This window comes from Chrysemys picta, chromosome 25 (genome assembly GCF_011386835.1).
Source record: "Chrysemys picta bellii isolate R12L10 chromosome 25, ASM1138683v2, whole genome shotgun sequence".
Classification (NCBI taxonomy): Eukaryota; Metazoa; Chordata; order Testudines; family Emydidae; genus Chrysemys; species Chrysemys picta.
The window spans coordinates 13,083,767-13,098,254 of NC_088815.1; the positions used below are offsets into that span (position 1 = coordinate 13,083,767).

General features: G+C 55.9%; 2 protein-coding genes across 4 annotated transcripts; both read right to left on the minus strand.

Moving 5' to 3' along the window:
• Positions 1-1,948: 1,948 nt before the first annotated feature.
• LOC101942041 (granzyme M-like) lies at positions 1,949-7,083 on the minus strand. Of its 2 annotated transcripts, none has more exons than XM_065578170.1 (5): positions 6,884-7,083; positions 6,266-6,419; positions 5,223-5,361; positions 3,445-3,702; positions 1,949-2,409 (listed from the first exon to the last, which is right to left on the minus strand). In XM_065578170.1, exons 1-5 carry the CDS (start codon positions 6,942-6,944, stop codon positions 2,254-2,256), a joined length of 768 nt encoding a protein of 255 aa, XP_065434242.1. In that variant the 5' UTR covers positions 6,945-7,083; the 3' UTR covers positions 1,949-2,253. The 2 variants fall into 2 exon arrangements, with proteins under 2 accessions (XP_065434242.1, XP_065434241.1); XM_065578169.1 differs by having other exon boundaries at positions 6,266-6,422.
• Positions 7,084-8,526: 1,443 nt separating this feature from the next.
• C25H19orf25 (chromosome 25 C19orf25 homolog) lies at positions 8,527-12,406 on the minus strand. Of its 2 annotated transcripts, none has more exons than XM_065578173.1 (3): positions 12,300-12,406; positions 10,689-10,851; positions 8,527-10,136 (listed from the first exon to the last, which is right to left on the minus strand). In XM_065578173.1, the coding sequence occupies exons 2-3, from the start codon at positions 10,822-10,824 to the stop codon at positions 9,940-9,942; spliced, it is 333 nt and encodes a 110-aa protein (XP_065434245.1). In that variant the 5' UTR covers positions 10,825-10,851; positions 12,300-12,406; the 3' UTR covers positions 8,527-9,939. The 2 variants fall into 2 exon arrangements, with proteins under 2 accessions (XP_065434245.1, XP_065434244.1); XM_065578172.1 differs by lacking the exon at positions 12,300-12,406 and adding an exon at positions 11,771-11,902.
• Between the last annotated feature and the right edge of the window lie 2,082 nt (positions 12,407-14,488).

Sequence of the window (14,488 nt, forward strand, 5' to 3'; positions counted from 1 at the left end):
TCTCCCTGGGGAGCGGTGGGTTAATTCGCTTTGGAAGGGGCTTGAGTCACATGCGTTGCAACTCTTATTACAAAAATGAAGCGGGGGGCAAAATGGGGCTGCTGGGGCACCTTACCGTTGTGGGGCCTGGCATGCAGCTGACAGGGGCAGCCCCTCAGGCCCGTCCTTGGCACAGGCTGGACAGGCCCCTAGCGGTTGCAGCTAGGAGAGTTTCTGGTTGTAGCAGTGAGGCACCGTGTTGCAATCCACCCTAGGGTCCAATTGCTGCACGGGCTAGAGGCAGGACTTTAGCTCCAGAGGGGGCTTGTGCTCCTTGATCTCAAGGGAAGGGGGCTGGGGCAGGTGGGGTTTCCAGCCTCAGCACCCGTGTCGTGGCTTGAACTTTCCTACCCTCCAGCTGCCTGTCTCGCCCCTTCCAAACATGGGCTGGTCCAAGGTCTCAAACAGCAGCTGCTGGACCCAACGTGCCCACACCAACCCCAGCTGTGGCACTCAACAGCCTTGATCCCCTTGCAGAGATGCTGGCTCCCCTGCAGGGATGGCAGCTGCATGGCCCCTGCATCACTCCCCAAAGGGTTGTGCTGTAACATGGGGGCAACCCCCCCTTTCCATCCTGCTGTGTGGGGCCCCCAGCACCTCGCTCTCTGGGACATCACCACTCACACAACCTTGGCGGGGAAGGCCTTCGTTGTGGCAAACTCAGAGCTGCGGGAGTCAGCTCCAGGCGTAGGTTCAGCCTTGGTAGGGTGGCAAATTCCCAGCCAGCCCCGGGGCTGCAGCCATGGGGTTAAACAAGCAAAGGTCTCATCTCTCCTCCCCCAGGGAAAGAAAGAGCCTGAACCCTCCCTCCCTCAGGAGCCACACACACCATCCAGTCCGAATGCTGTAATTAATTCAGGGTACAACACACCTGTAGTAACAGGGGACACCTGCATTACCTCACCATTTTTGCAGTAACCATTTGTTTAACTTTAAAACACAACTTCCCCCCGAGCTGTGCTTTCTGTTAACCTAGCATCCCCTAACTGTTATCCCCGGCTTCCATCCTCTTCTGTCGAGCAATGCGCTGGGTGTTGAGCCGTCCTGTTCTTTGCTACTGGTTTCTTCCCTCACCTGCTGTCTGTATGTACTAAGGATGTTATTTTACTGGGGCACTGGACAGTATTAAAATTAAAGCTATGTAAATAGGAAGCGGTTCTCTTTATTTTCCACCCTGCTAATAAGGACTGCGTGGCCAGTTGGAAATGGTGGTTGGAGTGGAGGGGGGAGGAGAGAGCCGGCAGGGGCTGGGGAGGGGTTTTCATTTAATAACCAGAGGTGGTTGGTTCCCCTGCTGGCTTGAGGAATTGGTGATTCACAGGCACAGTGTCCTGCTCACCAGAGGAAGGGTGGGCTTAGGGTTAAGGCACGGGCTTGAAAATCTGGGTTTAATTCTCAAAGTTAACACGGACACACACACACACCCCCTCTGTGCCTCAGTTTCCCCAGTCATAAAACAGGGATAATGCCAACCCTTCACACCCTGGCTGCGGTCAGGCTCTCAGATACTCTGGCCAGAGAGACCATACACAGAGCTGGGAAAACCTCAGCTTTGAACCTAGCTCGTGTCCCACGTACAGTACACAGTGGTTGTGTAGCATATCTCGAGGGGTAGCTGGGCTTCCCCAGGTAGCGTAGATGCACCGCGCCCCACCCAGGGAGGTGATGTGGGGAAATGTTTAGAGGCTCCTGCCTCTCTGTCATCGCTACAGGAGGCAGCAAGTGCCTCTCAGGGCAGGGAAGCTACTCACCACCCAGCTGTCCCTTACCCCAGTTCCAATTTCCAACACCGCGTTGGTCTGGCCAAGACTTTAGCTTAGTTACAAGACACTGCTGTGGTGTCAGCTGGAGCCAGGCCAGCCACAGTGTGATACCCCCAAGACACAGACACACACACACACACACCACCTAGGACCAGATGAGGTTTCACTTTTACTTCAAATCAGCAGCCGGAAGCGTGACGCAGGCGGACAGTTTGCATGCCAGGCTCGAGAGAGAGGAGGACAGAGCTGAAGTCTCTGTAAGAGAACAGGTAGGCACGGGGGGGGGTGGAGTTGCACCAGCAGTGCCCAGACGGATGGATGAGGCACATGCGGCTGGGTGAGTGAGCTGATCTCTAACCTGGCAGCACAGGGAAGCCACAAGGGGTCAATACAGGGCAGAGGAGACAGACAGGCAAGCTTACAGACGATGCTGCAGTTACAGGGCTCAGCTCTAGCGTAGGTATTTTTTGATCCACGTCTTGTATTTAAAGACAGCCGTCGCGACGGGCGGTTTGAACACGTTGACACATCTCCTTTTGTCCGTGAAGGAGATCACGCCGGCTACCTCCGCTTTCTTGCCACATACCACAGGGCCCCCGGAATCACCCTGCAACAGCACAGAGTACACAGCCTGTTAGCCTGGGAGGACCCCGCGCAGCATTGGGATGAGGGTCAGGAGCGTGGAAGGGCACAGAGGCAGTGACGCCAAGCAACAGGGAGGAGAGAGGCAGTGGGTCACATTGCACGGGGCAGGCATGAGGGTTGTCCTAGGACTGGAGCTAACCAACAGCTTGGGCCAAATCCTGTGCTGGTTAAAGGGGCTTGACTGACAGCCCTGGAGACCTCTCTCCACAGAGCGGGTGCAGAGTAGGGCAAGCGTCCCACACACATGCCCCAGCGGAGCTCGGCCCTGACCGAGGGACAAATCTCCATGGCCCATTCAGTCTTTGGCCTCTCTGCCAAGCCCGCCACCAAGGCCTTCAAAGGAGTGGGGAGTCCCTGGCCAGCAGCTCCCTGCACCTCACTTATCCTCGCCTGCCAAAAAGGGACAAAGCCTCGGGGATGGATAATGGGACACGATTCCCAGGGAGAACATGTGGCCAAACCCTCTGGCATCCCTGTCAGCAAAGGTGCCGACTCCATGGGTGCTCCGGGGCTGGAGCGCCCATGGAAAAAAACAGGGGGTGCTCAGCACCCCGGGGCGGGCCCTGCTGATCAGCTCCTCCCCCTCCCCACCCAGTGCCTCCCACCCGCTGCTGATCAGCAGCAGACACTGGGGGGGATGGGGAGCAGGAAGAGGTGGAGCAAGAGCCAGGCATACTTGGGGGAGGGGCAAGGGTGGGGCTTTGGGGGAAGGGGTGGATTGAGGGCGGGCCCTGGGGCAGAGCAGGGAGCGAGCACCCCTAGGGAAATCAGCAAGTCGGTGCTTGTGCCTGTCAGTGTCTGCCATGTTCCCCGGGATTCTTCAGTATCTTAGCTAGGTCTGGGGCACCCCTGTAGGATCCTGCCATCTCCAGGCATGCTCGAGAACAGGCAGCTAAGCACGCGGGCCTGGCAACGAGGCCGTCCCCCTTGCACACAGCCAGCTGGGGACTCTCCCCCATCAGCCCGTTCTAGACCAGCGTTGCTGTTTAGCCATCACCTGGCAGGGGGCAGAGCCCTTCTCGACCCCTTCGAAGCACATCATGGTGCTGGTGACCTCGCCATCCCAGTACCGGCTGTTGTTGCACATCCTGATGTCCATCACCTTGACGTTGAGTTCGCGCAGGACAGGGGAATACTTGCTTCCCTCTCTGAACCTCCCCCAGCCAGCCACGCTGCACAGCGTCCCCGGGGCCGCATTCTTCTTGGACAGGGGGAGAAGCCTTGTCTCCTTGTTCCAAACCACCTTCCTGTCCAGCTGCAGGCAGGAGCGAAAGCCAAGGTCAGGCCTTGGGGAGACTCCGCCAGGCTGCAGGAAGATTCCCACCCCTAGCACCACTGTGGTCCCCCCGAGCTGCTTCCATCTCAGTGGAGATGCCTCCAGCTTCTCCTGTAGGCTGCGGCCCTGTCCCGGGTTCGCTTTGTGCCATTGATACGAAGAGCCCAGATGGGACTCTTTGCACTACCAAGTTCTATAGCGACCTAGGCTGGGGAGATGGTCTGTCTTAAGTGGGGGAGTCCACAACCCGAGGAGGTTTGAGAAACACACGGAGACCAACCCCCACTAGCCAAGCCTGGCCTGTCTCCAACAGCCAGAGGCCTGGCTCCAGCCTCTCCTAACACCCCTTTGTGCTACAGGGCTCCTGGGAGAATTCCCCCAAACAGGGGCAGCGTGTACGGCCCCCCTTGGGGGACGCTGGTGTGGGGGGGGGGCAGAGCAGGTGCCTCGGCGATTGCTCCAACGCCCACAAAAGACTGCACCAGCCCCACCTAGAGCAACCCAGAACCTAGGAAAAAGTGAAGTACCTCCCCTCCCCCCACCCCCCCCCAGGCTGCCAAGCCCCAAATCCAGCCCTAGAGGAAACTGTGCAGGCCCAGAAGCCGAGGGATGGCGGGAAGGGGTGGGAGGAATGAGACTTCCGAGCAGTTGGGAAGCAGCTGAGGGACAAAGGGAAGCCTCCTTCGCTCTGTTAAAGAGGCCAGACTCCGGGAAACACTTTGCCCGTCAGCGAAAGCAAGGCCAGGCTGCACACCTTCCAGCACCTCGGAGGCGAGGGTGTGAGCCGAGAATGACTCGAGGCTGGCTAGAGAGCGCTGCTAGTGTTAAAGATTTCCTGTAAGGGTTAGGCAGTTTGTCACTTCTGAATCTCACCTTTCTAGCCGCTGCAGGAGAGGCCTCCAGAGAGACATTCCCCCCCCCCACCGCACCGTCCATCTCCGCTTCACCCCACTCAACCTTCCCCCTACCCTGAGATGGAGGAACAGAGGAAGGAGTAAATCCTACGCAGTGCTGAATGCCCCGGCTTGCCTCAAAGGGTCCTAACCCAGCGCTTTCCATCCACAAAGGAAATATTGATATCGTTAGCAGTGTGGGCTAGTGGCTAGAGCACTGGCTGGGACTCAGGACAGCTGTGTTCTAGTCCTGCCTCTGCCACTGACCCGCAGGGTGACCTCGGGCAAGTCACTTTTCCCTCGGTGTGCCTCAGTTTCCCCATTTGTAAAAGGAGGATGACAACTCTGCTCTCCTTTGTAAAGTGCTTTGAGATCCACGGATGATAAGAGCTAGGGACTATTACTACCTCCATTTTACAGATGGGGGAAACTAAGGCAGGCAGAGGCAACACGATCTGCCCAAGACCACACAACAGGAAGAGCCAGGATTTGAACCCACTCCACTGCCCTAGCCACATGGTCAGACGCTGCTGTCTCGTAGGACGGGCCCCCTGTAGCAGAAGCCAGAATAACTGGTGCCCATGGCTCCCTAGCAAGCCCACATACCTTGAGCAGCATAATGTCATTTTCTAAAGTCATGCGGTTGAAGGAAGGATGCGGGACTAACTCCGCGACAGTGAAGACCTGCACTCCAGCATTTCCCCTGGGCTGCCAATGGAGACCCACCAGCACCCTGAGATCCTTACTGCTGAGACACAAAAAGAAAGCCTCTGTAGCGTTAGCACCCTCCCTGCGGCCACCCGGCTATCCCAATGGCAACACCCCATCGGGGAGGCACAAATCTAAGCCTGCAGTCAGAGAAGCAAGTCGGCTTTCTGGTGGAGCATGTTCCCCCAGCTCTTGACTCATGACCCCAGTGACGCTGGCCCCACCACTGATCCTCCTGGCATGCCCCTGGTGTGCTGAGGGCAGATGGGGACGCCTCCCATGAGCCAAGCAAGTATCATCTGGGAATGCAGAGGGAGGCACGTTGGCCCAGAGTCGTCAAAAGTATTTAGGTGTCTAATTTCCATTGGAAGTTAGGTGTCCAAATACCTTTGAGGGTCAGGGCCATTCAGGCCACTTTAAAAAAAAAAAAGCCTCTGATTTGGGGTGCTTTGGTTTTGGGGTGCCCAGCCCGCGACGCACCTTTGGGCCAGATTCTTCTGAGAGAGGCTGAGTGCCCACAACTCCAGTGGGCATCAGGGGAGCTGGAGCTCTCAGCTGCCTCTGAAAATCAGGCCAACAGACCCCAAATCAGAGGTCCCCTTTGAAAAATGTGGCTCACCCAAAGCCACGGAGGAACTGGAGAAAGAACCCAATTGCATTCAATCCCCCCATTTGCACCTCATGACCAACCCTGACCCGGCACGCCTGCCTAGCTGAATGACCTTCAGGGGTCCTAGTTTGCTGCTCTACTGGTTGGTGAGATTCCTACAGGTGTTCAGTAAATAAAGGCCCTTTTCCTCCCTGGGCTGGCATCAAGGCTTTTCCTTTGGCATTTCTTAAATCCAGGTTTCACTATTTGCCCCTGCAACAGCAGAGCAACCCCTGCTCCTCTGACCCTAATCTGTGGGAACCCATCAGCCAGGGGTGGGTTCTGTACTCACGGGTCGGAATAGCAGTGCGCAGCCGTCAGCACCCAGCGCGCGTGGACTAGGACTCCCCCACAGATGGGAATGTTTCCTTTGTGGATAGACACCATGTAGGGCCTGGAGTGAGGCAATGCTTCGCATCCTCCAATGATCGAAGACTGGAGCTGGCCTGCTGTAAAGAAACAGCACAACGTGCCCCAATGCACGGGGATGGGGAGCAAGGCAGATGCAGGGGACAATTCTCACGCCAAACCCTGGAAAGGGAGGTGTGTTCGAATCCCAGCACTACCAGGCTGGAACCGAGCCATGTTCCAGGTGCTCCAACTATGCCCGTGGGTGTAGAAGCCCTGAAGCCTGGAGGTAGCCAGCTCCAGTCCAGCAGGCCAGGGCATCGGAGTATGAATCAGGAGCCCCGGATTCCTCCCCCAGCCACATTAAACCATCAGTCTATTGACCCATCACAGCCAGAGGCCTGGGGGGAATTGAGGCAGAGAGAGAGAAGTGGCTCAGCTGAGCCCACTCAAATTAGGGGCAGAGTCAGGACTAGAATCCAGCCCTCCGGATTCCCAGCCCCGTGCTCCTATCCACCGGACCATCCTGCCACTCCCCGGCACCACGCGATCACCCACTCACCAGCCTTCCCAATGGGGAGGAACAGCAGCACCAGGAAAGGCAATTTCCCATCTGCCTTCATGCTGCCGCCACGCTGAGCCGTCTGCAGACGTCGTCGCCCCACCGCTTCTGCCGGGGGGCATTTCCGCTCGTAGTTATATACCCCGCTCCTTCCCTGAGCGCACTCGCATCTCCTCTGCGGCAGGGGGAGAAGGGGCTCTCGGGAGGCGGAGGTGTGAGGTTTGAGAGGAGAGGAGAGGAGCTGCTACACAGCATGTGCTCACCTCGCTACCGCCATAAAAACAGGAACTCAGTGGTCAAGAGCGAGAGTGTAAAAAACAAACCTAATCCATTACATGTTTCCTGAACACTTTGGGGCCAGATTCCGACACCTCTGTGACATTCTACCCCTCAACACCCCCCCGCACCACATAGCCGAATCCCCCAGCCCACACGCCCTGACAGAAGTAAGAGATGTAAACTCCTTCCTTGCAGTTTCCAGCCGCTTTTAACTCCCTCTCTATTGCACTCTTCGACCAGGAGCACATCTTTAGGCACAAACAGCTGCTGAAACAGGTGCTGGGGCCTGACTAGATTACAAATCTGGAACCATTCTCCCGATCCAGCTAGGTTTGTAGCGTAGAATCCGATCGCCCAACCCCCGTCACCTTGTCACACCCATGCGCCAGCCACTGCACAGCCCTGGACCTTGTCACGATAGAGATATGCCGCTACCTTCATTTTCGCAACCATTTATGTGATCAACTGCAGCATGCCCCTTTGACCGCCTCCCCGGCGCCCAGCCCATGCAACAAGCTCTGTTGGTGCTTGTGGCATGTAATAAAACAATTCCTCTCCCGGAGCTCTGCTGCTCTCTTTCTGAGATGTAAAACCAAGGTCTTAACCACCCAATGCTCACTGAAGAGTCTTAACTGCAGGGAGCACAACATCCCAATGAGCAAATTGGGGTGGAGCCAACGCCCAGGTGCTAGCAGAGAGCTGAAGGAAGGGGCTCAGGCTTTTCTCTGGGTTTTTAGGTCCACGGTACTTAGCTAGTGGACAGAACAAGGGGATGGGTCTCCAGAGACCTAAATTCTATTCCCAGCTCTTCCACTAGCATGCTAGTTGTGTCCTCGGGCAAGTCACGCCCCCTCCCTGTGCCTCAGTTTCCGCATCTACAAGATGGGGATAATGAGATTGACCTCCTTTGTAAAGCGCTTTGAGCTCTGGTGCTGAAAAGCACTAATTAAGGGCTGGGGTCATTATGACTTCCAATGAAATCACAAACTAACTAGTGCTCACAACTCCCCCTCCCCTTCAAAACAGGCGAGCATTGTTACGCCCATTTCACAGATGGAAAGAAATTGAGGCACAAGCCTATTTTACAGCAGCAGTTTTAGGGACATCGCCATCTGTTGCTATCCACACTGGGAACGGCTAGTGCAGACAGGGCTCCCAGGGGCCTGGTGTGAGCTGCATCAACGTAGCAAAGCATTGGGAGACGACCAGTTAGTTACCCAGGGCAGACACGGCCAATGAAAAGTTGGGTGGGGTTAGGGGGGTGCCAGGGTCAGAGCTGAGAATAAAGCTCATTATTGGCTCCCAGCAGGACCTGATCTTATCCCTACCCAGCCTCTCTCGTAACAAAGACTCGGCCGTTCAGGTTTCTGAGGAATGGATTTTAATAAGAGCTTATTAAATAATGAGATTTACGAGCAGCGGCTCACATTCCATATAGATTCCCACTGCATTTTAATAGCAAACTTCCACCAGCAACAACTTTATTTTCTAAGCCTTCTCACGGTCGAGTCTAGGCGCAAAGCCAAGCAGATCGTTCACTGCCAACACCACCACGAGGCCCACGGCAAACCCCGGATGCCAAATGAACAGGGCAAGACACGCCACGTCCCCCCTGGCAGGAATCAACCAAAGCCAAGTCCACGGGGCTCAGTTTCTCCATGCTAAGTCCCCGTTGCTATCGGCTGACTCTGCTTTTGGCGCTGGTCGCTTTGGAGGGGCGCACAGTGCTCGCTCTGCCAGCTGGAGGCATGCTGCTTTTCAAGCTCTCCAGCAGCCTCCGCTCGAAGAATTTGTTTCTGTAGTCGAGTTCGTTAAGATGCCTTAAAACCAGAGGCACCTGCTCTTTCTCCACATCCACGTAAACCGGGATCATCTTCGTCCCCTCCTGCTCTATCACATGATGCAGATTCCACTCCACGACGCGCTGACACCAGGGGTCGTCCAGCGAGCTGGCCGACAAGATGACGATAGCGACCCTGCTAGCTTGGATGACCTCGGTGGCCGTCATGAGAACAGACGTCCCTGCCACTTGGTCCTGGTGTTCGGCATAACCCTGGAGGCCTTGCTTTTTCAGCATCATGGAGATGCAGGAAGCAATATCGTCGTCACGGAGGCAGTACCAGATGGAGAAGTCGTAGGTAAACCTGGAGGGCGAGGGGGACGTCATGCCAACAGTCACCATGGGCACCTGAGACGGTGACACACAGCTTAGGAAAAGCCAGCGGCTGCCCGGAGCCCTCGCTTACCCCAGCCAGGTCAGGTTCAAGCTTGCCATTTGGAAATTGGCATCAGGTTCTCCTAATGGCTCAACGAAACGCCTGGTCCAAGAGTCCCGTCCGAACATGAGCAACGAGATCAGGGCTGTCCACTGGGAAGGGGTTACGGAGGCAAATCCTGTAGCATTTTTAGCTTTAAAGATGAAACGCCCCCCTCACATACCCCCTAGCGTTTCCAATGAGCATGAGGGGCGATTCTTGGGAAGCTGCATTCATGAGGCGTGGCGGGTTCTTGGAGATTCCAGGCAAGATGCAGCAATGCCAGATCTTCCATTAAATCAAAGCACACCCCGGGGTTACCTGGCTGGGTGGCTTTCTGGCCCTATGATTTGGATACAGAAACAAGAAGCCACACTGGGGACGTCTGTGAAAGTCTAACGCACATTGAGAAGTGCATCAGGACTAGGAGGTGGGGCTTGTTACTGTCGAGAGCAAACCCTCCTGGGCCAGCTTTTTGTCTCTGCTCCCAATCTCTCGGCATTGCAGAGAGGCCAGACAACCTCACAAGGCCTTTTCCTTAATTTCCACGATATTCTGTTCCAAAGTCGCGCCCGCCTGCTTCAGCTCTTCGCACTTCGCCTTCAGCAGACTGCAGGCCTTCTGCAGCCGCTGGTTCATCTCTACGTAAGAATGACTCTGCTGGTACAGGCGCTCGCTCTTCACTTCAGACTCCTCCTTCTTCCTAGGGGCTGGCAAGTCTGGGATGGGGAAATGCGGGAGGAAAAGACAGAGAATAACATGAATGTAAAAGGGGTAGTAGTCTCTTCATGTAAAGCTAAGTTACATTTTGGATCAGGTACACCTTCAGGTCCGTTTATAGCCTCAAAACTGGCACAGCCCAGGTAGCGGCAGGGGATGTTTCCCTACCATGCTCTGACCAACGCGCCTTACTTACGAACAGGGGAGGATACCTGTACAGGTGAAAGGGAAGGTCAGTCTCCAGGCCCCATGAGGTCTATGACTTCCCTGAAAAAATTGTCAACAAGAGCACCAATCACAGCTGTGGATTTTGGGCTATAAAGAGGTGTCCTCCAAGAACAGGACTGAGACCCAGCAATTCATGTCACCCAAGCCAACAAACTGGTAAAATGGCAGCTTTCTGGGCTAATTTGTGCAATGCTCGCTGATGGAGATTTTATAACATAGGTAGGATTGGAGTGGACAGAGACAGGCTCCCATCGTCTGGTAGATTTCATACAGAACGGGTCATGGAGATTCCTGGAGCAAAGGGCTGGGATGCATTCTCCTACCTTTACTGGACTCTGCTAGAAGGACAAACATGGGATCGGACGGCTGGGTGCTCCTGATGTCCTCGAGGATCTGTTCCACGCTGGGTGGTTCAGGCCGGGTCGGCAGAACCACCCGCTTCTTGCCTTTCGAGCTCATAACTCTCCCGTCTCATAAACGGGCATCCTGGAGTGGGCATGAAGAGAATAAGGAGCAAGTGACTTTCCTGCCTGCTGAGATAATGCTGCTGCCCCCCACCCCCAATGACTAGATATTTACCCTTTATCCCTGCCCCCACAACTCATACTGTATATCCCATGCCCCTATTCCTATACTCCCTGCTCATGTCATATATCCCATGCCCCCATTCCCACCCCCACATACCCCCAACCCCCATTCCCACCCACCCCCACTCGTACGGCATATGCCCCACCCCTGTTCTCACCCCTGCTCCTACCGTATATCCCCGCCCCCAACCCCCCGCTCGTACCATATACCCCCTGCTCCCCATTCCCACCCACCCACCCCTCGTGCCGTATATCCCCCGTCCCCGTTCCTACCACATATCCCCTGCTCCCATTCCCACCCCCCATACCATAAACCTCCATCCCCATTCTCACCCCTGCTCCTACCATATATCCCTGCTCCCAACCCCCCGCTCATACCATATACCCCCTGCTCCCCATTCCCACCCACCCACCCCTCGTGCCGTATATCCCCCGTCCCCGTTCCTACCACATATCCCCTGCTCCCATTCCCACCCCCCATACCATAAACCTCCATCCCCATTCTCACCCCTGCTCCTACCATATATCCCTGCTCCCAACCCCCCGCTCATACCATATACCCCCTGCTCCCCATTCCCACCCACCCCACTCGTGCCGTATATCCCCCACCCCCACTGCATATCCCCTGCCTCCATTCCCACCCCCCATACCATAAACCCCCACCCCCATTCCCACCCCCCCGCTCATACCGCATATGCCCCGCCCCCCGCTCATACCATATACCCCCTGCTCCCCATTCCCACCCACCCCTCGCCCCAGTCCCCGCTCCCGTTCTTTTCCCCTCCCCCCAGAACGGACGCGCCCACCCAGACGTTCACCTGATCGCGCCTCACGGCCACCGTATGCTCCGCCCCACCCCCTCCAGCTCAGCGGCGGGCCCCACTTCCGGTTCCGCCCCTTTCACGTCACGGCGCCCCGCGCTGCATGATACGCCCCGCCCCGTCCCTCCCTTAAAGGGGCCGCGCTCCTCTTGCTGCAGCCTGGGGCGGCTGTGACCCAGGGGCTGGGAGGCAGATCGGGGGGGCGAAGCGTGACTCAGTCACAGCCCCTAAGACCCCGCCCCCAGCCCGCTCTCTGCCCCCCACCCTGATCTGGAGCTCGGGGCCACCGCCCACCCTGAGCCCCACATCCCTGGGGCTGTACCCAAATTGTCACAGCAATCCCTGCCAGGGCCGGTGCAAGGAAGTTTTGCGCCCTAGGCGAAACTTCCACCTTGCCCACCCCCCAGCCCTGCGGCAGCTCCCGCCCCTCTGCCCTGAGGCGCCCCCCCCCCCCCCCCCGTGGCAGCTCCCGGCCCTCTGCCCTGAGGCACCCCCCCACCCCCGGCAGCTCCCCACCCCAGCTCACCTCTGCTCCGCCTCCTCCCCGAGCAGCCGCCCCTGCTCTCATTCTCCTCCCCTCCCAGGCTTCTGGCGCCAATCAGCTGTTTGACACCGCAAGCCTGGGAGGAGAATTAGAGCTGGGCGGTGTGCTGGGGAGGAGGCGGAGCAGAGGTGAGCTGGGGTGGGGAGCTGCCGCACGGCTCCCCGGGCCAGAGGGTGGGGAGCTGCCGTGGCGGGGAAATTGGGGGCACCGCTTTTTGGCACCCCCAAATCTTGGCGCCCTAAGCAACCGCCTAGTTTGCCTTAATGGTAGCACCGTCCCTGGTCCCTGCATCTCTCCTTCTGCCCCCGTGTTGCATTGGCATGAAGGGGCGAGCCCTGCCCCAGGGCACACGGGGTGGGAGGAGATGGGCACAGCTGCACTTTGCAGAGAATTACTCAGTGCAGCATGTGGCAATAAGGGGATAAGATTTGGACCACTAGCGGGAGGAACAAGGCGAGGGGCAGGCGGTGCTGTGCGCAGCGGCCGTGGGCAGGCCTTGAGGCACCATGTTTGACATGGGGTCCCTGAGGGTCAGTGGAATGAAGGAGGGGGGAATAGGTGCCGGCCCAAATTCCTGAGGGGTATCAGCTCCTGCGAAAGGTAGCCAGTGCAGGGGTAGGGAGGAAGAGAGGCAACTGACAACCCCTGGCCTGCAGGCATTTTTAGAGAGGTAGCCTACAATTTAGGGCGGCTGGCAGAGAAGGCTAGAGCAGAGCCCCCAGAGGCGTGGCAATCGGCCGCTGGGGCGACGAGCGAGTGCCCGAGCAGTGCAGTGTGTAAGGTGCCTCTTTACCCACACAGGGTGGGCGGTGAACTCTGCGGATGAACCTCTGAAGTCTGGGGCTGCACTGGCCAAAGACAGCAACTGTGAGTGGGTGGGGTGCAGAGAAGGGATGGGCACGTTAAAGGGACTTTTGGGTTGCTGGACTTAAGACCCTGAGGGGAGAAGGACACTGCCTAACTTACTTGGGGGTGGGGCTTTTGCTCATGGTTTGTGTTTATGAACCCTAGTTGCGGTGTTTTCCCAAATGAATGCTGAGTTACTTCCCTCCTTTTATTAAAAGTTTTTGCTACACTCAGACTCTGTGCTTGCGAGAGGGGAAGTATTGGCTCTTAGAGGTGCCCTGGTGGTGGTGTGTAATTGGCCCAGGTCACTGGGTGGGGGCTCAAACCAGGTTTGTGTTGTATTGGTGAAAAGGAACCCCTAGATACTGAACCCGGCCCTTGTTGCTGCTGGCGCCACCTGGCAGAAGGGTTACATCATGCTGAGCACCTAGGCAGGGTGGGTGTGTCTATGCAAACAAGATCAGCTGCTGAAGTCTTTTTGCACAGCTCACCACTAGATGTCAGGGGGACAGTTCCTTCAGACTCCGCTTACACCAATAAACCTGTAGTTCATTCAGTGTCACCCACTGGGGGCTGGAGTAGGGATACCCACTTGCAGATTTCCTAGAGGGGGTCTGGGTTTATGGAGCCACCATTACCGGGCAGAAAAAAAGTGGTTTAGCCAAAGCGCTTGAGGTTCAGTCACTCATGAAATCTTGCCGCCTGTCCCAATATCAGCATGTACAGCGCAGCAAAAGCTCTAAGTAGCACCTGCAGCAGCACTATGAACTGGGTGGGGCAGACGGAGCCTTTTGATACAAGAAGTTGCACGTCCTGTTATGGCAAAACTGCAAGTCACCAGTTGGCACCCAGCCAGCGGCAGCAAGACCTGCTAAGGTCAGGGTGGATAAAAATCCGATTTTTTTTAAATTTAAATCAATTGTGTTGATAAAATGCTTTTTGAGGGAAAAAACAATAGTTTTAATTAAGTTACATTATAGCTCAAAGAGATCTCATCATGGAATAGGGATTATAAATTCTAATTCTATAGTAGGAGACAATACATTCATGTAAAGTTTAAGAAAGGTTTTATAAATAAGTTCCAATAGTTCATGGATTAGAGACCCACCCTTATGGGGTTCCAGAGCTGCAGATACCAATATTTTAAGTTTCTCATGTTGACCTGGCTGATAGTCAATTTTTGTTTTGTTTTTTAAAAACAAAAATTTCATTTAACTACTTTAAACAAAACAAATCTGATTTAAAAAAACATGCACGTTTAACTAAATTAAAAAAACCTCATATGCTTGTTTTGTTAAAATGTTATATGTTGGCTGTTGAAGGAA

Excerpts from the sequence above, each read along its gene's own strand:
- LOC101942041 (XM_065578169.1), bottom strand. The coding sequence starts at position 6,944 with ATGAAGGCAGATGGGAAATTGCCTTTCCTGGTGCTGCTGTTCCTCCCC. Across the intron at positions 5,362-6,265 it reads GCGCACTGCTATTCCGACCC|TAAGGATCTCAGGGTGCTGG; the intron begins GTGAGTACAGAA and ends GTGTCTCAGCAG. Across the intron at positions 3,703-5,222 it reads ATGACATTATGCTGCTCAAG|CTGGACAGGAAGGTGGTTTG; the intron begins GTATGTGGGCTT and ends TCCTGCCTGCAG.
- C25H19orf25 (XM_065578173.1), bottom strand. The coding sequence starts at position 10,824 with ATGAGCTCGAAAGGCAAGAAGCGGGTGGTTCTGCCGACCCGGCCTGAA. Across the intron at positions 10,137-10,688 it reads TCTAGCAGAGTCCAGTAAAG|ACTTGCCAGCCCCTAGGAAG; the intron begins GTAGGAGAATGC and ends TCCCCATCCCAG.